Source organism: Panthera tigris, chromosome B3 (genome assembly GCF_018350195.1).
Source record: "Panthera tigris isolate Pti1 chromosome B3, P.tigris_Pti1_mat1.1, whole genome shotgun sequence".
Classification (NCBI taxonomy): Eukaryota; Metazoa; Chordata; class Mammalia; order Carnivora; family Felidae; genus Panthera; species Panthera tigris.
The window spans coordinates 132592876-132619148 of record NC_056665.1 but is presented as its reverse complement, the minus strand read 5'-3'; the positions used below and the strand labels follow the sequence as shown (position 1 = coordinate 132619148).

Genomic DNA, 26273 nt, shown 5'->3' with positions numbered 1-26273 from the left:
TTGTATGCAGACACCTTAGAGCCTACAACTATTCCTCTCCCAGATGAATTACATCTAAATTAAGTGGAATTTAAGAGTCCAGAGAACTCTGTAGGGAAGATACTCCTCTTTAGTGACCCAGCTATTTTGAATCCTGAAGTGTTCTAGAAAAAGTAGCTAAAACTGCGAACTTCAGGATTATTCTGATCTACTTTTGCTAGAACACGTGGAGGAAGGAGAAAGACCATTCCCCCAAAAGTAGGAGGCGTAGATAAAGTTTTGAAAAAGACATTTTCTAAAGAAAAAAAAAATTTTTATCTGCTGTACACATGGTTTAAGTTTTAAATTGGCTCACACTCAAAAGTAGGAGCTGTTTATGGGGCACCTGGGTGGCTCAGTTGATTGAGCATCCGACTTCAGCTCAGGTCATGATCTTGCGGTCTGTGAGTTCGAGCCCACGTCAGACTCTGTGCTGACAGCTCAGAGCCTGGAGCCTGTTTCAGATTCTGCGTATACCTCTCTCTCTGCCCCTCCCCCATTCGTGCTCCGTCTCTCTGTCAAAAATAAAATAAACATTAAAAAAAAAAATTTTTTTTTTTTTTTAAAGTAGAGCTGTTTAATCATTAAAGGCAAAACACCTTTGGAATTAAAAAAAAAAAAAAAAACACAAAACATAACAAGTCATTACATCCAGCAGGTTACCAAGCTCTTCATGAAATCAAGGTGTTTAGCCTGATGAGGAGTGGTTGAAACTTCAAGATCAGGAATTTACTTTGGAGGACTCGGTCTGGTCCCAGTATCAGAATTTTACTTCTCTGCCACACAGGCATTCTCCGAGCCATTTTGTTATCAAGTTATAGTGTTACAAAGATAGAACTCAAGAGGAATCCTTCAATTGTTTATCGTTGGTCTTCCCTGGGCAGTGACCGGCACAGGTCTGACATCACAATTCGGGTAAATGGTGTCGCAGAAATGAGACAACTGCAATACAGATGGGCCAATTCTGAGACCCAACATCCACTCGGGTCTGCAAAGAGCAGGGTTTCCCGAAGTGAAGGTGACTGGGACGGACACGAACAACAGTAACATCACATAAAAGTACTTCCCTTGGGGCACCTGGGTGGCCCTGTTACCCATCCTACTCTGGACTTCGGCTCAGGTCATCCCACAGTTTGAGAGTTCGAACCCCTGGGCTCTGCATAGACAGTGCAGAGCCTGCCTGGGTTTCTTTCTCTCCCTCTCTGACCCTTCCCCTCTGCTCATGCACGCAGGTGCTCGCTCTCAAAAATGAACATTAAATCAAAATAACTCAAACAATGAAGAAGTACCTCCCTTTTCCATTCCTGTCTCTTTGACAGAGTTGTAGTGTTGCAGAAATGCCTCAAGAGACTTTGGGCTCTTCTGCAGGCACCAGGACTTTTTTTTTGTTTAAACCACAAAGTACCTTCTAACTTCGTTTCATTTACACCAAAATAAAGCTTAGTTTTAAATATTCACGTGAAATTGTATTCTAATGCACACTTTCAACAACAGTGCTGGTATTACAAGGGAGACAAAAACCGGGGAGGGTGCAGGCAAACGTGTGACCAAAATACTGACGGAAATAGGGCAAACAGCATTAGGCTACATTGCCAAGGAGGATGAAAATCGCACATTCTCCCACCCAATGCTAACTGCGAACACTAGAGATTCTTATGGGGGGTGGGGAGGGCTGTGGACGCAAATGCATACTCCTCTCAAAGCTGCTAGCTCCTCCTCTCCCTCCCCAACCCCACCACACCAGACCCAACTGGGGCATATCTTTTCTGCACTCCAGCAGCTCCTTGCAGAATGTGCAGACCCTCAGGAGAGTATAGGGGTCAGGCTTCTCAACAAAGGCCCTGTGTGGGCCACCCCTGGGCAAACATGGACCCCCATCTCAAATCCAGTCATTACTAGGTGGTCAATGTGCAATTGGGCAGGTTACTTTACTGCTGAGACAGTTTCCTCCTCCATAAAGTGTGTATCCATAAAGTATCATACAGACCTCCCAGAATTCACTCGTACAACAGATCCTTATCGAACAGCTACTATAGGCCAAGCACTGGGAATAACGAGTTAACACAAACTCTTTTTGCCCTACAAGGACTAATATTTGGGCGGGGGGAGAAGAACCCAGAAAAAACAAGCTGTCTTTCCAGACACTCACAGCATTTTTCAAGTAGCAGAGAATAACAGGGACATAATTACTTTGGAATACTCTCTGGATAAGTAACACTTATGTGAGATCTGGAGCATGAAAAAAACCCAGCGGAAGGTGGTATTCCAAGTAGAGGGAATCCAACTTGCCAAAGCCTGGAGGTGGGAACAAAGCTGTAATAGCTCCTAAAGCAGACAAAAGGATTTGGGCAAAGCAGGCAGTAGTTCTGGATGAAGGGAGTGGGGAATTAAATCAAGTGTTAAAGATTCTAGATTTCAGTCTAAAGGGAGAGGGCCCACTGAAATGCTTTGATAAGCAGGGGGAGTACCCTGGTCCAACTTTTTTTTTTTTTTTTAACATTTATTTTTGAAAGAGATACCAAGTGCAAGCGGGAGAGGGAGAGGGAGAGAGGAGAAGGGGGAGAAAGAAAAGAAAGTATCAGAAGCAGGCTCAGGCTCCGAGCTGTCAGCACAGAGCCCGACGCGGGCAAGATCACGATCCGAACGGAAGTCGGACGCTTAACCGACTGAGCCACCCAGACGCCCCTCGACTTACCCTTTTAGTACACGACGTTCCCTAATTGGGGGTGAACAATTTGGAGACGACCCCGGGAGTGAGGCGGCAGGGGCGGTGGGGATGCAGTGAAGCGGACTGATTCGGGGGACGCCGCGGCAGTAACGACAGGGGCTACCCCCTCCGTGCGCCGACCTCGGGCCAAGCACCCTTCGAAGCGCTCTGCCGGGAATAAACTCCGTTCGCGCTCGCACCAAGCCTCTGCGAAGTCCCGCGACTAACTGTCTTCATGGAGGGAGCAGCCGAGCCCAGGAAAGTTCAGGGCCTGACACAGGGTCAGCGCCCCCACCCGCGCCAGCATCACCACCTGCGGACACCACCCACCTACCGCGGGGAGAAGCCGAAGTGAGAACCCGAGCGCGGGGACCCCTCACACCCACACTCCCCGCCGGACCCTGCTCTCCGCGGCGCCCAACAGGTTCTCGGATTGAGGAAGCCGAGGCCCGGGAGGGGACGTTCCCCAGGGTCTTGCCCAGCTACCCCCGCTTCTCTCAGATTCCACCTCCCGCCCCGCCGGGCCCCAGAATTCCCGGGACCAGAGCCCCAGCACCGCGACCAGGCCGGAAGGAGCAGGGTCTCGCCGGCCCGGCTCCCGCAACAGTCGAACACGCACCTGAAACTTCCACGGCCCACAGCCACCAAGATCCGCGCCTTCTCCACCGCGGCGCGCGCCTGCGCGCGGTTTAAACCCTCCCGGCCGAGGCTCGCACCTCTTGGCCCTGCCCCTTCCCGTTCCGGGACGCCGGCCGCTGGGTCCTAAAGACCGCCGTGTCCTAAGGGGCTACAGGCGCTTCCTGCAGGAAGGGGTGGAAGGGAGCCCCCCTCTCCCCCCCGCAGCCTCCAGCTCTCGTCTCACCACTTGACCACTTGTCCTAAAAGGAAGAGAGAGAAAATTAAGTCTTCTTTCTCCTCTCTTAATTAACAAAACGCATCCCCTTTACAGGGGTTCTCATAGAGAGCTTCAGGCTGCCTGGAGCTCGAGGCAGGGGGTATTTACTTAAAGGTACAGGATCAGCTGAGGGCTGAGATCTGTGTCCTCATAGGAGCGGGGGCTCGCTGGGGACGCAAGCTTGTAAAACTTGCTGTAAAGGAAAAGGTTAAATGAGCTCCCATCACCCTCAACCGCGAATGCCTGTTTCTTTGAAACAGGTGTGTGTTTAATCTTACTGGTTTGCCGGAAGCGAGGTCTGAAACAAACTTGCAAAACGGAACACTCCCCATATTCCTTGAATATCATGTTTATGATAACTATTTTCAGAGTTGTTTTTTTTTCTTTCAAACTAGGCACCGCTCCCAGAGGACTGAGTGAAAAACTCTGTGGAAACGTCCCAAGGACTTGGTTCGTTTACTCAACGTCTGCTTTGTGCCCGGCATCGTGCTAGGTGCCTGGGTTATTGGGAGGACAAAACAAACATAGTGACCACCCTGGAGGGCTCGACCCCAATGAATAGCCGATCCACACGTAAATCATGGACTTGTTTCTCTTTGGTTGCTTTTATGCTTCACATTTTTGTGTTTCCTATAATGCTATAATGTTATCCACAGTGCCATAGATAAAAATTACCAAAGTTACTTATTGCAAGGTGTGGGGGGCAGAAACATGGAAGGAATCCTGCAAGAGACTTTGAAGCAGGACCTAGGTGAGCGGGATGCCATCCGCGCGCGAGGAGTTAAGGAGGAAAGAATGGCGGAGCCAACGCTGGGGGCGGACTCCGGAACCTCTCTGCCATAGGCTGTTCCAAGGAAACAGGCCTAAAGCCTCTGGCCAATAGGATTGCTGGATCAACGCCAGTGGCTAGCAGGTCGTCCAATGGGAGAAGACATTGGGGGTGTCCGGCCAAGTTCGGCTTCCTTAGCTGCGGGGAGCTTGGCCAGAGGTCTGCAGCTGCCGGCTTCTAGTCTCGGAGGTCGCGGGTTCTGCTATCCCGATTCGGTTGTGGCTGTCGCGATGTTTTTTTCTGAGGCTGGGGCCCGACCACGGACGTGGGAAGCCAGCCCCTCAGAACACAAGAAGTGGGTGAAAGTAGGTGTCCGGAGAGCTGGTACTCGGATTCTAACCTGACCAAGAACTCTCATTTCCGTCACCTGCCTGGGTCTCACTCAGTTCGGTTGCACTGACAAGGAGTGAACTGGCCTTCTAAAGTGTCATAGTTAATGACTGAGCCTAGAGCTGCAAGGCTTCTCGCTCCCTGTCCAGTGTTCTGGCTATTTCCAAGTTCCTTCTTTTCCCCGCTACGTAGTCTATTAATAATAACCTCTACCCAGTATCTACCTCACCTTCCTAATTCTAGAACTGAATTTTAGGTAGAATTTACCCCGGTGGTTTAAATGAATTAATTTGCGTCAGTCTAGCGATTGATCAAGTCGTTTGCACTTTTGGGGGGGGGGTAAATTTTAGCACATTAAGAATTTTGGAGAAGTAAAATTAGAATAATCAAACTCCATTGCCTAACCCTCCTGCTCAGCTGAGTTTTAGATTTTGGAGATCTACATAAACTAGTAATAAAGATAATAAACAAACGGTTTCCATCTAACTGAAGATATTTAATGTTCTTTAGGTGTTTAAAGCATGCGATGAAGATAACAAAGGCTATCTAAGCAGAGAGGACTTTAAAGTGGCTGTTGTAATGCTGTTTGGGTACAAGCCCACCAAGGTAGAGCTTTCTTCCTATATTTGGGAATGGGTAGACAATACAGTTGGGGTAGTTTGTAAGTAAAGCGCAGTGGCTAGTTTAGGATGTTTATAAGGAAATCACTGCCTTTCAGAGCAATTTCAGAGATATGTCCAGTGCTGACTTTTAAGAACCTAACTCAGGGATGAGAGATGCCTGGCTGGTTCAGTCCAGTAAGTGTCCAACTTCCACTCAGGTCACGATCTCATGGCTGGTGAGTTTGAGCCCCATGTCAGCTCTGTGCTGACAGCTCAGAGCAGAGCCTGGAGCCTGCTTCAGATTCTGTGTCCCTCTCTTGCTCTGCCCTTCCCCGGCTCATGCTCCAACAAACATTAAACAAAAATAAAAAAAGTAAAGAACCTAACTCAGGGATGAATTCAAGTTCATGAAGCCAACGCACCACTGGTTACTAATAATAAGTACAAGATGCTAGGAAGGTGTCAAGACGGAAGGCTGGGGGGAGGGCATTGGTAATAGGAGGAATTCATTTAAATTATAAAACATATATGGTCAAAAAATTCAAACAATCCGGGCAAAGTATGAAGTTGAATATAAAATCTCTTTGCTACCAAAGAGTCCCACTCCTCAGGGGTTATCATTTACAATTTTTTATGCATCATTCAAAATGTCCAGTGCATAACATGCTTGGCATTCTATTGAAAAAGTGGATGCATTGTATGCCTGTTTTATTTTGTTTATTTTCACTTAACAAAAGAGCACACACCACCATGTTTTACTGTGGTTTTTTTTGAACTTTAATTTTTTTTAAGTTTATTTATTTTGAGGGAGGGAGAGAGAATACCAAGCATGCCACTCACCGTCAGCATGGAGCCCAACACAGGGCTCAAACCCACGAACTATGAGATCATGACCTGAGCCGAAGCCAAGAGTCTGACACTTAACCAACTGAGCCACCCAGGCACCCCACACATCACCATGTTTTATTTTATTTTTAAATTTTTTTTAACATTTATTTATTTTTGAGACAGAGAGACAGCATGAACAGGGGAGGGTCAGAGACAGAGGGAGACACAGAATCTGAAACAGGCTCCAGGCTCTGAGCTGTCAGCACAGAGCCTGACGCGGGGCTCGAACTCACAAGCCGCGAGATCGTGACCTGAGCTGAAGCCGGACGCTTAACCGACTGAGCCACCCAGGCGCCCCGTCATCACCATGTTTTAAAAAGTAGTTGCATAGTATTCTTTTTAGCCAGTTTCCTGTTTTTGGTCACTTAAATTGCCCCATTATTTTTCATTCCTACAAACGTTGTGATGAGCATCCTTTTATATGGTTATTCTTGTGGATGTATATCTGTGGAATAAATTCCTGGAAGTACAATTGCTAGGTAATTTGAAGTTTTGTTGGATATTATTCTCCAGGAAACTTTGCCCTCATTCACTAATAATGAGAGTTGAACTGAGCTTCAAGGAACATCCTGCCTTAGGAGGGCAAATTTCCTGTTCCCCTTTGTCTTTGTGCTGCTCCCTTTGTTACATTCATTCTAAAGATGGATCCCTCTTGTTAAGGTGCTGAACTGAAATTCATCAGAGACAAGATCTTGTCCAGGTTTAAGAAATTCATTTGCAGCCATCAAACAGAGGGCTCTGGAATGCCCTCCCTCGTGCCCTTCTTAAACCAAACAGCTTGGCAATCACTTTGGCCCAGCTGTTCCTCATGAGCGGGCTCTGCCTGTCAGATTACCAGCCCAGCAAAGCCAGGGACCAGGTGATATCTCATGTCTCCGTCCTTCATTATGCTTGAATGTATCACCACTTCACGGTAAATAAGTTCTGCTGATACAAATATGTCCCATGAATGGATCAGGTGGGCTCAAGGTGGTTCACCTACTAGCAGATGCTTGGTTACTGAGAAGCTGATCACGGAGCTCAGAGCGGTAGTCAGGGCTGACTCCCAGAAATTGCAGCTCTCCTGTTAACCTGCAGGTATTTCAGCTAGAATTCCAAATCAGGTCAGCTCAATGGGCCCAGGCTTTGAAGCATTGTATTTAACCTTGCTGGAAAGATAACTGGTTTCATTTTGCTTTGATCACCCTTGAGCCTACTTAATTGGCTTTAACTTTAGACTATAAGTGAGGAATTGAATGACAAGTGCAGTGATGTGCTCACATACATATATATGTACACTTCATGAGATTTAACAGATTTTTACTTGTATTTTCATGCCTGGTTGAGGTTTGGTGGTTTTGTTGTTTTGTTTTGTTTTTAAGAGTAGTTGAGAAGGTGGGAGAAGGATAGGGGGAAGGAGAGAGAGAAATTCAAGCAGAGTCCATACCCAGGGTGGAGCACAATGGGGGGCTCAAACCCAGGACTCTTAGATCATGACCTGAGCCGAAATCAAGAGGTGGACACTCAACCCACTGAGCCACCCAGGTGCCCCTTGGCTTTTATTTTTTAATCAAATGTCTTTTGACTGCAAATGACTAAGCAGTAAAGTGATAGCAAGTCACTGGTATACCTGTCAATCATTTGTATGTGTCAATCGTTTTGTTAAATGACAATGTGCACCCTCTGTGAAATGTAGCAGATTTTTACTTTTATAGTGGGTTGAGGTTTGGGGTTTAATTTTATTTAATTTTAAAGATCTTATTTTTAAGTAGTCCCTACATCCGACATTGGGCTTGAACTCACAACCTTGAGATCAAGAGCCGCACACTCCTGACTGAGCCAGCTAGGCACCCCTAGGGTTTTATTTTTGAATATTGCTTTTGAGCAAATGAAATATTTATTGAATGCATGGAATGTAATAAATCATTTATACACTCACGCAGTTGTTTACACAATGAAATCTGTTAAGTGTTCCTGTTTAATAAAATGAACACTTGCTAGTTGCTGGAGATATAAAGACGAATAAAATATAGTCCCTGTTGTGAAGCAGTTCACGGTTTAGTGTAGAGAGACTTATAAAACTCTGTGATAAATACTGAGACGGAGAAGAACAGAAAGGACCCAAAGTGAAAGGGACAAGGAAGAGGGTCTTGAAATCCTAGTGTAAAGTAGGAGTCTAGGCGTCACTTAGACTGGAAGAACTAGCTAGACTCTTCTGATATGAGGTGTCCAGAATCACTTTGTGGTGTTGGGAGATGATCTGCCCTGATGACTTGATGTGGTTGGTGGTTAAGAGAGGGGTGTGAAACCAGGACTATAGCAATAGTGATGCCACCAAGTAGGAAAATTAAGGAGTAGGCTTAGAGGAAAGTCAATGACTTCAATTGGGGGCACATTAAGTTTGAGGAGGCTCTGAGCATCCTAAGTGAATTCACTCATTAAATATTATGCTGGTGTTGAGGTTATGGTGGTAAAGATCGGCTCTCAGATTGTGCCACCGCTTGTAAATGTAGGAGTCTGGAACTGGGTGAGGAATTGAGAGGTAAGGGCTGGAGACAGTTTGTGGACTCCTCAGTTTACAGGTGCTAGATCATGAGCCTGGGTGGCATTGCCCCAAAACAGTGTTACACAGCGTGAAAGGCAGTGGACCACTGGGGGTACCGACAGTTAAGGGTAGGCAGGGGCAGGAGGAACCAGGAAAGTGCAGGGCATGGAATCCAAGGTAGAGAAACTATGTCAGGTATTGCCAACTTTCTCATTCCATAATGTTTACAATGCCCTTGTAAGAGTAAAGGGAAGTGCTTATATTTTAATAATATAGCGAAAACAGTTTCCTGACACTTATATAGGGTATGTTCTGAAACATGTTTAAAAAGTCATAGGAAAAGAAAAATGCAGACTAGGCCAAATGTTAATAGTGGTTCTCATTGGACGGCTGTTTTTAAAAATGTTCTTCATGGGGCGCCTGGGTGGCTTGGTCGGTTAAACGTCCGACTTCGGCTCAGGTCATGATCTCGCGGTCCGTGAGTTCGAGCCCCGCGTCGGGCTCTGTGCTGACAGCTCAGAGCCTGGAGCCTGTTTCAGATTCTGTGTCTCCCTCTCTCTCTGCCCCTCCCCTGTTCATGCTCTGTCTCTCTCTGTCTCAAAAATAAATAAACGTTAAAAAAATTAAAAAAAAAAATGTTCTTCATAAAAAAAAATGAATAAATAAAATTAAAAAAATGTTCTTCACGATCTTATATATTTTTTGTGGTTTCTACATATTACTTTCATAATCAGGAAAAAAGAGGTAAAAAACAAAGCCATAGAGCTCATTGCAACAATTGCTTGTATTTGTCTAAAATTGAAAAGTTAGCTTTTAGGTCATGTGACAGCCAAGTTGATGGTATATGCTTCAACTATGTTGGTCAATGGAATAGTATTGGGGCCATTAGGGTCTGTAGCAGATTAGCATATTGTGTCATATAGATATATAGATATTTCTTGCTTTAATGCCACTTAATTTTTTATTGATTTTTTTTAAAGATTTTTTTCTTAAATTCCAGTTCGTTAACATAGAGTGTAATATTAGTTTCAAGTGTACAATATAGTGATTTAACACTTCCCTACAACACCCGGTGCTCATCACAAGTGCCCTCCTTAATCCCCAATCACCTGTTTCACCCATACCCCCCCAACCCTAGATACAGATGGAATAATAAAATTTCTATTACAGCTGTCTTGTCCTGTGATATTAGTTGTCTGCTAGACTCAACACAGTTTGTTTCTCATAAAATATAATCCTTCTCCACACCCCAGGAATTAAGAACTCCCACTGTGAAAACATTTGATGAAATTATATGTGCTTTTCTTTCTTCTTTTCTAGATAGAAGCTGATTCTGTGATGTCTTCAGTAAATCCAAACACTTCTGGTAATATGAAAGTTAATATTAATTTTTAGACTTCATAAAATCAAAATTAACAAAAATAGAGACTATAAAGCACATCTTTGTCTTGTTCTGTTTCAAAGAAAGATTTTGGTTCTTTAATGTATTCATAAGTGTAATAGGATGTTTATTGTAGGGAAGTTTGAAACCATTGAAAAGCATAAAGAAAAAAATGTTGCTTGTAATGTGAACATCCAACTGTTGATCAGTATTTTCTGACTTAGATGAGCAGAAGTGGCACTTTACTGAAATGGAAAGACTTGAGAAGGTTTGGGGTTGGGGGAGAGCCAGAGTTCACGTCTGAAAATGCTACGTTTGAGAAATTTCAATCTGTGATATCTGGGCATTCAGGCTGCGTGAATATGGAATTCAGAGGAAAGCTGTGGGCTGGAGAAATAAATTTGGGAGCCGTTCGCATGTAGATGGTGTTTGAAGCCCTGGGGATGGATGAGATGACCTAGCAAGACAGAGTGGAAGGAGAACCTTCAGGAACCGCAATCATTTGAAGTCAGGGAGAGAGTTAGGAAATGGCAGAGGAAGTTAGAGGTGGGGAGGGGCGGGAGGAAAGTCAAAGGTATCTGGTCCAAAACAGGGAGAAGGGGATTATTTCCAGGAAGAGGGTGTGGTCAACACCTTGGAAAGGTCAGGTAGGTAGTAACTGAAGTGTCCCTTGGAGTTGGCTACCTGCAAGACCGGTTTCGGTACCTGGTGACGGCAGAGGCCAGGCTGGAGTGGTCAAAGGCAAACCAAACCTTGAGAAAGTGTGACAGTGTAAGTAGAAGTCTTTCAGTAAGTCCAGAGTGCCTGGGGATCAGGAGTGGTTTTTTTTGTTTTTTGTTTTTGGTTTTTTGCACATGAAGATGTTTCTGAGCTTAGCAGAATGCTCTAGTGAAGAGGGAAAAGGAAGATGAGACAGAGGAGTACCTTTTCTTTTGGAGATAGGGGCCAGAACATGTTGGATTGGCTTTTTAAAAATTACCTTTTTGGGGAAATAATTTAACGCTTACAAAAAACTGCAAAATAAAAATAACACCGAGAGCTGTATACTCTTTACCTCGATGCACTTACTGTTGACATTTTAACCCTTTGGCCCTTTCTACCACTATGCCCTCCTCTCACTGCTCTGAACCTAAAACCACAGGACACTTACCGTAAACTTAGACCGATACTATATTTTTGTCTCATTTACTGTTTATATTCCGGTACCGTCATTTGATCTGATAATGTCCTTAAACACATCATCCCTCATCTAATACAGGAATTAGTCTTGGGTGCCATGTCTCTTTAGACTCCTTTCATCTGGAACATTTCTGTAGACTTTTTTTTTTCTTGGCTTTTTATAACATGGAAATTTTGAGGAACTAGCCCAGCCCTCACTATTAGTTTTTTTTTTTCAATATATGAAGTTTATTGTCAAATTGGTTTCCATACAACACCCAGTGCTCACCCCAAAAGGTGCCCTCCTCAATACCCGTCACCCACCCTCTCCTCTCCCCACCCCCCATCAACCCTCAGTTTGTTCTCAGTTTTTAAGAGTCTCTTATGCTTTGGCTCTCTCCCACTCTAACCTCTTTTTTTTTTTTCTTACCCTCCCCCATGGGTTTCTGTTAAGTTTCTCAGGATCCACATAAGAGTGAAACCATATGGTATCCGCCTTTCTCTGTATGACTTATTTCACTTAGCATAACACTCTCCAGTTCCATCCATGTTGCTACAAAGGGCCATATTTCATGCTTTCTCATTGCCATGTAGTACTCCATTGTGTATATAAACCACAATTTCTTTATCCATTCATCAGGTGATGGACATTTAGGCTCTTTCCATAATTTGGCTATTGTTGAGAGTGCTGCTATAAACATTGGGGTACAAGTGCCCCTCTGCATCAGTACTCCTGTATCCCTTGGGTAAATTCCTAGCAGTGCTATTGCTGGGTCATAGGGTAGGTCTATCTTTAATTTTTTGAGGAACCTCCACACTGCTTTCCAGAGTGGCTGCACCAATTTGCATTCCCACCAACAGTGCAAGAAGGTTCCCGTTTCTCCACATGTTTTCCAGCATCTATAGTCTCCTGATTTGTTCATTTTGGCCACTCTGACTGGTGTGAGATGATATCTGAGTGTGGTTTTGATTTGTATTTCCCTGATGAGGAGCGACGTTGAGCATCTTTTCATGTGCCTGTTGGCCATCCAGATGTCTTCTTTAGAGAAGTGTCTATTCATGTTTTCTGCCCATTTCTTCACTGGATTATTTGTTTTATGGGTGTGGAGTTTGGTGAGCTCTTTATAGATTTTGGATACTAGCCCTTTGTCTGATATGTCATTTGCAAATATCTTTTCCCATTCTGTTGGTTGCCTTTTAGTTTTGTTGGTTGTTTGCTGTGCAGAAGCTTTTTATCTTCATAAGGTCCCAGTAGTTCATTTTTGCTTTTAATTCCCTTGCCTTTGGATGTGTCAAGTAAGAAATTGCTATGGCTGAGGTCAGAGAGGTCTTTTCCTGCTTTCTCCTCTAGGGTTTTGATGGTTTCCTGTCTCACATTCTGGCCCCTTATCCATTTTGAGTTTATTTTTGTGAATGGTGTGAGAAAGTGGTCTAGTTTCATTCTTCTGCATGTTGCTGTCCAGTTCTCCCAGCACCATTTGTTAAAGAGACTGTCTTTTTTCCACTGGATGTTCTTTCCTGCTTTGTCAAAGAGGAGTTGGCCATATGTTTGTGGGTCTAGTTCTGGGGTTTCTATTCTATTCCATTGGTCTATGTGTCTGTTTTTGTGCCAATACCATGCTGTCTTGATGATGACAGCTTTGTAGTAGAGGCTAAAGTCTGGGATTGTGATGCCTCCTGCTTTGGTCTTCTTCTTCAAAATTACTTTGGCTATTCGGGGCCTGTTGTGGTTCCATATGAATTTTAGGATTGCTTGTTCTAGTTTCGAGAAGAATGCTGGTGCAATTCTGATTGGGATTGCATTGAATGTGTAGATAGCTTTGGGTAGTATTGACATTTTAACAATATTTATTCTTCCAATCCATGAGCATGGAATGTTTTTCCATTTCTTTATATCTTCTTCAATTTTCTTCATAAGCTTTCTATAGTTTTCAGCATACAGATCTTGTACATCTTTGGTTAGATTTATTCCTAGGTATTTTATGCTTCTTGGTGCAATTGTGAATGGGATCAGTTTCTTTATTTGTCTTTCTGTTGCTTAATTATTAGTGTATAAGAATGCAACTGATTTCTGTACATTGATTTTGTATCCTGCCACTTTGCTAAATTCATGTATCAGTTCTAGCAGACTTCTGGTGGAGTCTATTGGATTTTCCATGTATAATATCATGTCATCTGCAAAAAGTGAAAACTTAACTTCATCTTTGCCAATTTTGATGCCTTTGATTTCCTTTTGTTGTCTGATTGCTGATGCTAGCACTTCCAACACTATGTTAAACAACAGCGGTGAGAGTGGACATCCCTGTCTTGCTCCTGATATCAGGGAAAAAGCTCTCAGTTTTTCCCCATTGAGGATGATGTTAGCTGTGGGCTTTTCATAAATGGCTTTTATGATTTTTAAGTATGTTCCTTCTATCCCAACTTTCTCGAGGGTTTTTATTAAGAAAGGTTGCTGAATTTTGTCAAAGGCCTTCACTATTAGATTTTTAAGAATGGTCCTTGTTTTGTGTTTGCCTGATGTTGGGGTTAAGCATTCTGAGCCAGAATACCATTTAGGTGGCCTGTCCCTCGTTGGGGGCCATGTCTGGAGGCCCACAATGACCATCTGTCTCTCATAGATGGTATTAATTTTTGCCACTAGGGAAGATGTTGTCCAGTTTCTCCAATGTATTCTGTTTATCTTTTCTTCCCTTGCAACTAACAAGCGGTGTGTGGAGAGACACATTGAAGACATTGCAAATATTTTCCTTCTCGTCAAAATTTGCCCCTAGATTTGGTAACTGTTCATGATTCTCGTCTGACCCAGTTTTTGTCGTAACAGTTGCAAAATAAGGATTTTCTAATCCTAGTGCTTCAGTTAAACCTTGGCTATAAGCAGGAGACCTCTCTTCTTCTTGATCAATCCATCTGTTTATTATCAGCACAGACTCATGAATTGCATGTTTTTTAATGATTTATACTCCATTAATTATCATTAATTATTTTAGTTTTCAGCTTGTCACAGACTTGGGCATTGAATGCCTCCTCAAATTGGCTCCTGTGTCCTTTTGACCAGTTTGGCTTTTTCTTTCTTTGAACAAATCTTTTTATTTATAAATGGTAGATTTACAAAAGAGTTTACTGGATTCTTTTTTTGTATGCAAGGTTCAGTACCCCATATGGACCATGACTCTTAGAACAATATTATTGCTAGGAGAACGTGTTTTTGACAAACTCCCTAACTTGATAGAATTTCCCTTTTAATTTCACGTAAAAATTTTTGCACACTCAAAATGCTCAAATATTGTGTCTGTAATGTTCAATTCGTTGTAACTTCTTTTTTTTAAAGGAGTTTATTTATTTATTTTGAGAGCAAGAGAGAGAATGGGGGCATGAACGAGCAGGGGAGGGGCAAAGAGAGAGGGAGAGAATCCCAAGCAGGCTCCACACCCAGCCCAGTTCAGAGCCTGGCTTGGGGGTCGATCCCACAACCGTGAGACTATGACCTGAACCAAAATCAAAAGTCAGATGCTCAACTGACTGAGCCACCCAGGTGCCCCAGTTGTAACTTTTTTTTTTAACATTTATTTATTTTTGAGAGACAGAGAGCACAAGTGGGGGAGGGGCAGAGAGAGAGATTGAGAGAGAGAGAGAGAGAGAGAGAGAGGCACAGAATCTGAAGCAGGCTTCAGACTCTGAGCTGTCAGCACAGAGCGCAATGCAGGGCTTGAACTCATGAACTGTGAGATCATGACCTGAGATGAAGTCGGATGCTTAACTGACTTAGCCACCCAGGTGCCCCTGTAACTTCTTCATGATGCCTTCCCTACATATTTTCCTCTGGATTGCTATATGAATTTTTGAATCTAAACTGATTTCTGTCTTCTGGCAGAAGAATTTCCCACATTTTTTGCATTGGTAGCATTTCTCCCTATTAGCAGTCCCCTAAATAGTGAGTGATTTTCTCGATTCTGCCTGGGTGAAGGTCTTCCCCACATGTTACATATATAGCGCTTCTCCATTTTGCAACTTTTCTGATAAAGCCAGTGGTATTGCTGCTGAAGGCAGTCAGATCATTCATTATTTTCATAGACTTTCTTCCTAATGTGTGTTCTCTGAATTAAGGATTTGCCTTTACACAGAAGGTTTTCTTTCCCCAGCCATTCTTTGATGTAGAAAGAGGCGTCCTTCTGGAAGAAAAATTTACCATGTTCTTTTATTTTTTTTTTTATTTTTTTATTTTTTAACGTTTAGTTATTTTGAGAGAGAGAGAGAGAGAGAGAAATTACATAAGCAGGGGAGGGGCAGAAAGAGAGAAGGAGAGAGAGAATCCCAAGCAAGCTCCAGAGAGAGAGGGAGGCACAGAATCTGAAGTAGGCTCCAGGCTCTGAGCTGTCAGCACAGAGCCTGATGTGGGGCTCGAACCCACAAACCGTGAGATCATGACCTGAGCCGAAATCAAGAATCAGATGTTTAACCGACTGAGCCACTGAGGTACCCCAAGACTTCCCATGTTCTTTACAGCTGGAGTGAATTGTCTAATGTAGAGCCAAAATTGACTTCTGACAGAACTTTTCCCCATATTCAATATCAGAAGATTCCCCCCCATATGTATTATCTCATATTTAACAAGATCTGACTTCATAAAAAGCTTTCCTTGTCTATGTTACATTCATGTGATATGAATATCTCTCCTGTATGGATAATTTGAAGGGTAAATTATCCTTCATATCCTTCATATCCTTCATATCCTTCAATTATCCTAAATGAAGGCAGGTTTTCTACCTTCATTACCTTCTAAAGGTTTCTCGTGTGTGCATATTCTCTGATACAAAGTGAGGACTGATTCATTGTGTGTGTGTGTGTGTGTGTGTGTGTGTGTGTGTGTGTGTGTTTCCTTGACGTTTGAGAGAGGTTTGACTTTGACTTGTGGCTGAAGATATGTTCGTGAAAGTTACAAAATTTCCTTTATGAATTCTCTAATTTTTGAGTTCTGACTTCAGGCAGAAATATTTCTCACCTTTGTTGCAGTTACAGAGCTTCCATTTGAAACTAGTTCTGATGGCCACTGGAGCTTTATGCTTTGGAAAAGAGTTTCTTTCCATTCACTATGTTCGCATGGTCTCTTCCAGGCCTGAGCTGTCTCATATATAATGAAGAGTACCTGGATATGGAACATTTTCTCAAACTCCTTATGGCCCAAGGATTGCTTCAAAACTGTAATATTTCAGTAGTGAACGCAGTCTTCCCTATGAGGCCTTTCTGACTTTAACGATACACTCCTGCCCCTGTATGCATTTTCTTGCATTTAATATCAAGGATGTTACATCTGTTCTCACATCCACTTCTCAGTCAGTTCATGAGGATGCTGCTTTTCACAGTGTCTTTTCCTAATAATTAACTTTAAGATATATTTCAGGGGCGCGTGGGTGGCTCAGTCGGTTGGGCGTCTGACTTCATCTCGGGCCACGATCTCACGGTTTGTGGGTTCAAGCCCTGCGTCGGGGTCTTTGCTGATGGCTCAGAGCCTGGAGCCTGCTTCGGATTCTGTGTCTCCCTCTCTCTCTGCCTCTCCCCCGCTTATGCTCTGTCTCTCTCACTCTCAAAAATGAATAAATGTTAAAAAAATTTTTTTAAAAAGATAAATTTCAAAAGGTCACAAAGTAATCTAGCCATCTGAGAAATTCAGGGGAAGGTCTGGGGTGGGGGGAAGAGATCAAAGTGCAGATGTTTAGCACCTGGCTCCAAAATTAGTGTGAAGGGACCCTCCTCAGTCTACAGATTTCCAGTCTTTTCCCTTCATCTTCTTTGTTCTTTTTTTTTTTTTCTCTTTTTCTCCCCCAGTTCCTCTCCTGGTCTTGGTATCAATGGCAAATGAACCTTCTCAGAGCATCATATCCTTCTCGTTTAAAGGAAATAGACTTAAAGTCAGGGTGCTACCTTTCCAACTAGCTTTAATTCATGTTTATTTGAAAGGGAGACTCAAGACCACAAATATTCAAAAGAAAGAATAAAGTCATCCTAGCAAGAAATCACTGCTGAACTCTGATTGCTGCTAACGTAACTTCTTTTTCTGTTAGAACTCTTCACAACTGAACAAATTTCAGGCCATCAGCTCCATCTTTTGTCCCTTTCCATACATGAGTCACCTTTTACATGTTATTTTTCTTGCAGGAAGAGGGTTTATGCACAGATGAAATGTTCTGTCAGCTATATTATCTCTCTCTTTCATGTTTTGATCTTGAAAAAGAACTGAAATGTGGCCTTGGCTTTCTGGGAGCTATTTATTCAGGTAATCAATTTTTCCATAGTCCTTCTTGGTAGCCTTGACCTGGGGATTCTCCAGCTAGCTATGGCTCTTTTTTACATCCAGACAAGGTCATGCCACGTCTCTAGCGTGCCACCCTAAAGGATTTTCTGTTCAGGCCCCAGTTCCTAGGTGAGGAAGACCCAGCTTCCTGGGTGAGGTCCATACGCACATCCTGGATTGACCCTGACTCAGCCGAGTCTTGACTATGCACACACTTTAGTACCTAAACCTGGGTGCCCGGGCCCTATTTTCCAGGAGCTTCTGGTCTAACAGGTGGGTCGTTTCTGTAGATTTTCCTTGTTAAAATTAAGAAGAATGAAAAGTTAAGTCAAAACCTTTAGAAGTTAGAGTAGATCGTCTCTAGAAAAGTCACACTGGGAGAGTCTGAAGGCAGCCAGAATAAGTAGCAAGAAGGCATTTTAATGCCTGTAACCTAACAAGCAAGTATCTGTCAGCAAAAACTGTTTAGGCGGCAGGAATAAGAAATTATGTTAGTGGGAGACCAAAAAAAAAAAAAGTCTCTTGTTTAAGAAGCAACAGATTACTGTTGGGGTGGTTCTAATGTATACTAAAGCTACTTATTTTAAAGGGTTGTATTTTGTTGCAGTGCTCACTCTCTGGGATACATTTCATACTTTCTCTAAGTATGGAGCACAAAAGGTTGCAACTAGAAGAGACCTAAAAAACTGTTATTTGTTACCTTTTCTTAAAAAAGAGGAAATTAAGGGGGGGGTGCCTGGGTAGCTCGGTTGGTTGAGGGTCCTAATTGGGCTCAGGTCATGATCTCACAGTCCGTGAGTTCAAGCCCCACGTTGGGCTCTGTGCTGACAGCTCCGAGCCTGGAGCCTGCTTCGAATTCTGTGTCTCCCTCTCTCTGTGCCCCTCCCCTGCTGGAGCTCTGTCTGTCTGTCTCTCTCTCTCTCTCTCAAAAGTAAATAAACATAAAAAAAAAAATTTTTTAGGGGCGCCTGGGTGGCTCAGTCAGTTAAGCGTCTGACTTCAGCTCAGGTCACAATCTTGCGGTCCGTGAGTTCGAGCCCCGCCTCGGGCTCTGGGCTGATGGCTCAGAGCCTGGAGCCTGCTTCCGATTCTGTGTCTCTCTCTTTCTCTGCCCCTCCTCCATTCATGCTCTGTCTCTCTCTGTCTCAAAAATAAGTAAACGTTAAAAATTTAAAAAAAAAATTTTTTTTTAATGAGATTAGGCTCTAAAGAGGAATAATAAAATATCTCGATCCTGGCATTTGATGGTTCTTTATTTGCAAAATACTTCTACATGTGTTGTAATATTTATTATAGATAATAATTACAGCTATGATTTTCTGAATGCTTACCATGTGCAGACTTGTGATTGAGTGCTAGGCACGAATTGTTAAATTTAATACAACTCTATGATACCAAGATTAACCTCATTTTATAAGTTAAAAAAAAATACCAGTGCTCAGAGAGGTTAAGTATGCATAGTGTAGCTATCTAAGTAACAGACCACAGCAGTCTGATCTCCAAACTTACCCTCTCAAACATTGGCTAAACCCTTGATTTTAATGGTGCCATGGGTCATATTAGTCATTAGACAGAGTTGAGGACAGTGTTCATCCCCCAGGAACTTAATCAACAAGTTGAAGTCAGGAGTGGATCAGTATACAGAAGGTTCTGTGCCATTGTTGGAGGTTGATAACAGATTTGGTTCTGAGCTACCTAATGTCCAGAACAAATAGGGAATGACAATCCAGTGACCATCGTCCATACAATAGAAACTTCTTACCTAGAGAGAGAGTTTTCCCTGGTAAAGTATGTTTCTTTCACAATGTCACATGGAAGAGAGACTGATGAATGGACATTGATGTTCCACAAACTGTTCGGTAAATACACTGGTGAGTTTTGTAAGGCTGTTCCTTAAACTTTCTTCCTTGTAGGCCAGTGGTTTAATGTCAAACACATCTGAATGGCTCAGCACGAAGGGCAAAGAAAGACCACGTGTGATATCAGATGATTTGACTTCATTGTATGACAAATTGTTGAGCATTTTATATGAATAACAAAAAATAAGATTTATAGAGCTTTTGCTTAGTATGCCAAATGCTGTGAATAAGAACTACATGAACACTGCCCCCACTGAATCCTTACACAGCTGTCTGTATGTGTTTATCCCGGATCCATATAAAATATGCCTGTGGAAAAAAACAAAGTACATCAGAATTTTCTTTTCACAAGGTGATTAGACCGAGCTTTTTTTTTTCTTTTTGTTTTCTTACTTCCCTCTTAAAACAATGAACATATTTCACTTTCATACTTAAAGAAGAAAAAACCTTCCAGGAACTTACTTTTAACCTTCAACTTAATGGACAAATCAAAGAGACTGATTCAACATAACCGTGATTGTGGACTATTTGACTCAATCGTGCTCTCCATTGTCAGTTCAATTGGAAAATAATTTATGCATGAGCTTAATGGCCAGTTGGCTTGTATACTTTTATTTATTACTATCTCATCTGAATTGTTTGGAGCTCACTAGTTGACTGTGAACTGTATTATTTCCCTAAGTTTAAATGTCCATTTTCTAGTGTTTTAAATTCTACTGTAAACACGTTTTTTGGTTGTGGATGTTTTCTCGTTTTGGGCTGCTGCCTAACGAACTAAAGCCACGGTATAGTAGAGTATTATTTACTGACCTCTTAGTTTTTTCCTGTGATCAGGAAATGCATACACATCACGCTTAACTTATCTTGATTTCCTAACCATAGGGCCATTTTGTGGTATTGCCCATAGATGTTCACCCCTAAATGAATTTCTCTCATTACTCATTTAGAGGACGCTGACTACGTTTTACTGCAGGGTAGAAAAAAAGTAGGAGACACAGACACTGACCTAAGATAGGGAACATAAAAGGGTATTGTCACTTCATTTATGGCCAGATGTCAAATAATTACTATGGACAAGAAAACCTCTAAGAGATTGGAGGAGGGAGATGCGAGGTGAGGGCCAGAACTGGACGGAAAAGGATGGGTGGGATTTGCAAAGGTGGAGAAGCAAAGAAGAGGACATAGTGAAATGAGTGAATGCAGATGCCGGCTCTGCGCTTGGCTCCTGGCTCCTGGTGCTGTCTGTGCTAGGTCAGTGTGGATGCGGAACTCAGCGTGGATTACTTACCCAGCACACTCTTCGTAAAAATGATGGATGTCATGGGACTGCTGAGGCGTTTGCTAACAGTACAGAGAAGGGCTTTATCCCTCACTCCCCACAGCTAGAAGTGGGAAAGGCCTGGCTGGCGCTGTCTCCTCTGGAAGGGCTCTGTGCATTCCACTTCTGTGCACTTTCTCTCGCAGACCTTCTTCCCCCAGGGCCCACGCTAGCTTGAAGGCAGAGACTTCTCCCAGATCACTGGTTGTAAGACCCCCCCCTTCCCTGCCTACCCACCCCCAGATTTGCATATCCAGAGCTATCAACTGTCATACTGTTAATAATGAGTCCTAGCATAAATGGATTCTACCCTCCTTGGAATATTTTACCTACCACACCAGCAAGGAGTATAGTGCCTACCTATAAATGAGTTGTTGTGTCAGCAGAGTAAGTTACCCTGATGGAAACTGAGTGTTAAGAAGGGGGATTGAGGCCCACTCTGCCTAGATGGAATAATGAAGCTTTAAATTCCGGAATAAGGTGTCAGGACTTTGCAGTGATAACACTGAGGAACCTGTGCAGGTTTATGAGCAGGAGATATAGGAGATATACATGATAAAAGCAGGAGATAATACATGATAAAAGAAAGTAATGGTTCCAGTCCGTGTTTGACAGAAGTAAGGTTTTATTGGTTCAGATTCCTCTATTATAACCTGTTTTTTACTCTTCCTTTTCATTTTCCTCCCAATGATATGGTAAAACTTGACGTCTTCCATTAAAGTAGATTCTTTTCTCTTTATTCCCTTACTCTTATTCAGGAAGCCAGAAGAAAATATCAGTTCTCTGAATTTACTTATCCACCTTAATATGACAGCACACCATTATTTTTTGTTTTCCTTTTCAAATTTTTGTTTAAATTCTAGTTAGTTAACGTACGTGTAATATTAGTTTCAGGGGTAGGATTCAGTGATTTATCACTTACAACACCCAGTGCTCATCGTGTGTGCCCTCCTTAATCCCCATCACCCAGTTAGCCCATCCCCGCCCACCTCCCCGCCAGCATCCCTCAGCTTGTTCTCTGTAGGTAAGAGTCTGTTTTATGGTTTGCTTCTCTCTCTTTATCCCCTAAGAAACAAAATAGGGGATAGCTCACCATTGTTGATGCCACTTTCTCCTTCTGTCCTTACAATCTTTTTAAAAAAATTTTTTTTAATGTTTATTTACTTTTGAGAAAGAGACAGAAAGAGCATGTGTGGGGGGAGGGGCAGAGAGAGAGAGGGAGACGCAGAATCCGAAGCAGGCTCCAGGCTCCGAGGTGTCAGCACAGAGCCTGATGCGGGGCTTGAACCCACAAACTGTGAAATTAAGACCTGAGCTGAAGTCGGTCATTCAACCAACTGAGCCACCCAGGTGCCCCTGTCCTTATAATCTTTTTACGGGAACATATTGTGTCCCTTCTTTTCCTTCATGGCCTCTGGAAGTCACAATCTGAATTTTATTTCTCAAGGTAGAGAAGGCTTGCCTTACACCTTTTAAAAAGCCACTTTATCTTTTTAAAAGCTCATTTTTAGGCATTTTCAAGCCCCAGAAAAATTAATATATGGCACAATGAACATGAACCCTCCTTTTTATACTAAATCTAGGAGCAGACCTACCGTCTAAATAACTTGACATTTTTATTGTTTTCTCCTTCACTCTCCTCAGGTTTATTGCAGTTTCTAATTTAAGCTCACTGTGATAGCCAGAAACTAGACGCCTTCATTTTCAAGAGGATTTCTCTGTGTGCCCTGAAGCATAGGGTCAGTGGTCTTTTGAACCTCAAAAATATATACATAATGAAACTTTCAAGGAAAAATTTATATAGTTTTAGAATATATCCACCCCTATGATAAAAGATGATTATTCTCCTAGGAAACTACTTAAAAAGGTAAAGATAGACATTCCTAGCCTTCCTGTCTCTATGACATATCTATATCACAAGTAGTAAATAGCTTGCAAAGTAAAATATATGTGTTTGTTATAGAACACAAAGAGTCCGTTTTGCTAAGAGGAGTTTATAAAATGAAAGGACGTGTTTTCCATTGGTAAGGAAAATGCATAGACTTGCAGAGCCTAGAAGGATCTGTAAAGGTCACTGGTGTCAGTGGTCTTTAAGTCATGGTCCTTAATCCTGGGTCCTGTGGGGACACTTCCACAGACACTGCTAGACAGGGAATGGTGGAGGGGCCGCCTTGCTCCAGACAAGATAGTTCTGCCTTCATTTCCTCTGCACATCAGGCTTTCTGGTTTACACCTTTCCTACAGCTAAAAAAAAAAAAAAAAAAACCTGCAAACTACCGATAGAGTCCAACTACCCAGGTGTTTTCTGAACACCTTTTGTAAACAGGGTAATTAGAAGCTCAGATAAACACACAGGTCTATGTGGTTCCTGATGTTGTCACGATCCTAATGCATAACTGCAGTAAAGCGTATTTAGGTAACCGTTATTAGTGGAACAATGCACATAGGAGACCCAACGTTGTATTTGCAGTTAGAATTTTCTGAACATATGCTTTCACTCCAGGGGCGAACACAGGTAATGCATTTGTCATTGAGCATGAAATCTGAGGGCAATAGAATTATTGCAAGTCTCTGTGAAGCGGTAATCTTAGGTTTGAGTGTTGTGACAGCAGGTGGAGCTAGCAGTAGAAAGTGTATTTCTAGGCCATTTAAAGAGCCAAGATGTAGAAAACTTACGCGAACGTGTTCGCATCTCGGAGCTGCAGGAGTAGCAAACCATTATGCGCTGACTGCGGAAGGTGATTGGGCTGCTACAGGGTGAGAGCCAAGCTGAATGAAAGTTTGTCCTTGTTAGAAAAGGGGCTTGCGTTTGGCTATGTGTTGCCATGGAAGATTAAGATAAGGGCACGGGAGTGGAGGGAGCAGTGGGGATGTGTTTGCATGGTTTAATATTACGTGATGACCCTTATTAAAACATAACGATCTGACTGTAGCCCAGGTCATGATCTGGTGGTTGGTGAGTCTGAGCTCCACATCGGGCTCTGTGCTGGCAGCGTGGAGCCCACTTCGGGTCCCTGGTTTCATCTCTCTCTGCCCCTCCCCTGCTTGCGCTGGCCTGCACGCTCTCTCTGTCTCTCAAAAAATAAATCAACTTAAAAAAAAAAGGTATCTTGTCCTATGGGGAAAATAGTGTAAAAGAACTTGATTACGTATATAGAGTTATTTGTGTTATTAGATTGTTTTCCTTTTCCAAGCGGGAGTAAACATACAGTTGACACCCACATTTCCTTCTAGGAAAAACTAAAGAACATTTGCTTTTTATCCCACGAGATTATGAAATAAAGACCCTAACTGCTTTATGGCCTCAAATACCAATGGGTTTTCTGAATATGTACTTTAAAAGATATCACTACTCATGTACACGTGTGTGTGTGTGAGAATCACACATAGAACAATGGCATTGTCCTGTTTGTTTCTTGTCATTTCCCTAAATCATACACAATGGTAAGTAAAGAGCAAATATTATGCATGCATTTCCTTTCTCTCTGAGTTTCACTTGTTTTTTACTATACCATAGGTATTAATAAGTTGGGGTTTCTAAAAGGACGGTTTATTTTGCTGGCTAGGTGAATAGAAAGTAACCCACTTTTTGGCATTAGTACTACAGACTTAGATCTTTTATTTTTTTAACATTTATTTATTTTTGAGACAGAGAGAGAGAGCATGAACAGGGGAGGGTCAGAGAAAGAGGGAGACACAGAATCTGAAACAGGCTCCAGGCTCTGAGCTGTCAGCACGGAGCCCAACACGGGGCTCAAACCCATGAACCGCGAGATCATGACCTGAGCCGAAGTTGGACGCTTAACCGACTGAGCCCCCCAGGCGCCCCAGGAGATCTTTTAAAACACAAATTGTAATGCTCTTTGCTGAAAACTAGAAATAACATTTTCCTATTCGTTTATTTACTTATATAACAAACATGTAATCTATGCCTACTGTGCATCAGGTATCACGCTACACACTAGGGATAAAATTTTAAACCCCATACAGTGCTTTCCCTTAGTGCGTCTCAGGCAGCGTGTGTGTGATCAGATAATTACCATAGGACCTAATAGATTAAAAAATTACCCAACAATTGTGTTATGAACAGAGGGCTGTTGGGTCACAGAAAAGGCACTCAGCTGGGAGAAATCAGGGAAGACTTCAAGGAAGAGGTAATGCATTAATTACCTACAGAAGGAGATGTAAACCATCAGTAGGATAAAAAGGAGAAGCTCATTGCAGGTAATGTGTGTGCCCAGCTCTTGTGAAGGTATGAAAGGACGTGTTGCCTTGGGGAAGCCTCAGGAAGTTTGCGAGGGAGGCTGGAAAGGTGGACCGGGCAGATTGTGAAGGGCTTCGTAGGGCATGGTGTGATCAGTGACTATATTATTCAGGAATTTTAACTAATCTAGATGCTGTCTAACTGATTAACTTCTGGTGTTCATGAAAGTAAAACAGATTTGAAAGTTAACAGATTTGATCCCGTGGGAACATGGCATGACTAGACTTCAGTTTTATCCTCAGTAAGCAGTCTAAATATGTTCTCTGGTCTCACAAGTGACGAGATGAAAACAGAGCCGCGTCACTGCGTGTCCTTAGCTGTGATGGGAGAGGCTGCTAATTCTGCACAACACACATTTACTGAGCACGTGGCAGACAGTCTGGGAGGCGCTGGGAGGTGTGCCCTGTTGCCTAGGGTATACGCAGCTGCCTTCTTGACTTGTGCCCGTGGTTCCTCGCCAAAGCATCAAATAGTTGACATGTCTCCCCGTCATCTCTAAATGACTCCTCAGACCTCAGCCTAGGGGTTATTCTTGGTGTCTCCTTCCTTCTGACCCACTACGTCTCACCCCTCATCTTTCCCGAGCTGTGTTGGGAAACTTTCCATTTCCTCTGTTCCCACCGCTAATGGTCTGGCAACCTCTTCTCCGGCCAGTAGGCTCCTGACTGGTCTCCCCTTTCATTTTGCTTCCTCCCTTCTCCTTTGTTGAGAAAATGGCCATGAAGGTCCTTATGAAATTTAAATCACATTATGTCACTTCCCAATCCACACCTTTCATTGACTTCCTATCGTACCCCAAATAAAACCCAAACTATTTCCTGTGCCCTCTGGCCCTGCCTGCCTTACTGAGACCGACCCAGCCCTCTAATACCACATTCCAGCCACAGGGGCCATTTTGTTCTCCCACTTCCCACCGCATGGCCTTGGCACATGCTGTTTCCAGTTGGCACCTTCTCATCATAGATATTATCTTAAATATTCCTAACGCTTAGCCCTCCTTCATCAGAGTCTACTCTGCAGGAGGAGTCCTGTGATCCTTTTATAACTTCCTGTTTTCCCTCTCATTCACATGCCACGATTATGATTATGTATACATTTGCAGTTGAGCCTGTATAATCTATAATCACTGTCTCCCCAACTAGACCAGTAACTCCCTTGGAACTGCAATCGTGGGTGTTCTCTTTACCCTCTATTTTCAGAGGTTAACCCCG

The 26273-nt window shown here is 42.9% G+C and overlaps 2 protein-coding genes across 25 annotated transcripts in view; one reads left to right on the top strand and one right to left on the bottom strand.

Annotated features, from left to right (window-relative positions):
• TDP1 (tyrosyl-DNA phosphodiesterase 1) overlaps positions 1-3431 on the bottom strand; it is a 92646-nt gene extending 89215 nt beyond the window's left edge. For 5 of the 7 annotated variants that reach the window (XM_007094970.3, XM_042990334.1, XM_042990337.1 and 2 more), the window contains exon 1: positions 2714-2963. The gene's annotated coding sequence lies outside the window, so the exon portion shown is untranslated. Of the gene's footprint in view, positions 1-2713; positions 3056-3344 lie in introns of those variants that run through there. The other 2 variants (XM_042990332.1, XM_042990335.1) reach the window with 2 other exon arrangements.
• The window catches only part of EFCAB11 (EF-hand calcium binding domain 11), a 159864-nt gene continuing 136580 nt past the window's right edge, over positions 2990-26273 (top strand). For 15 of the 18 annotated variants that reach the window (XM_007094975.3, XM_042990348.1, XM_015543444.2 and 12 more), the window contains exons 1-3: positions 4572-4754; positions 5290-5385; positions 10114-10159. In XM_007094975.3, the coding sequence (XP_007095037.1) occupies positions 4680-4754; positions 5290-5385; positions 10114-10159 (217 nt within the window). In that variant the 5' untranslated portion in view covers positions 4572-4679. Of the gene's footprint in view, positions 3077-4015; positions 4194-4571; positions 4755-5289; positions 5386-10113; positions 10160-26273 lie in introns of those variants that run through there. The other 3 variants (XM_042990344.1, XM_042990345.1, XM_042990346.1) reach the window with 3 other exon arrangements.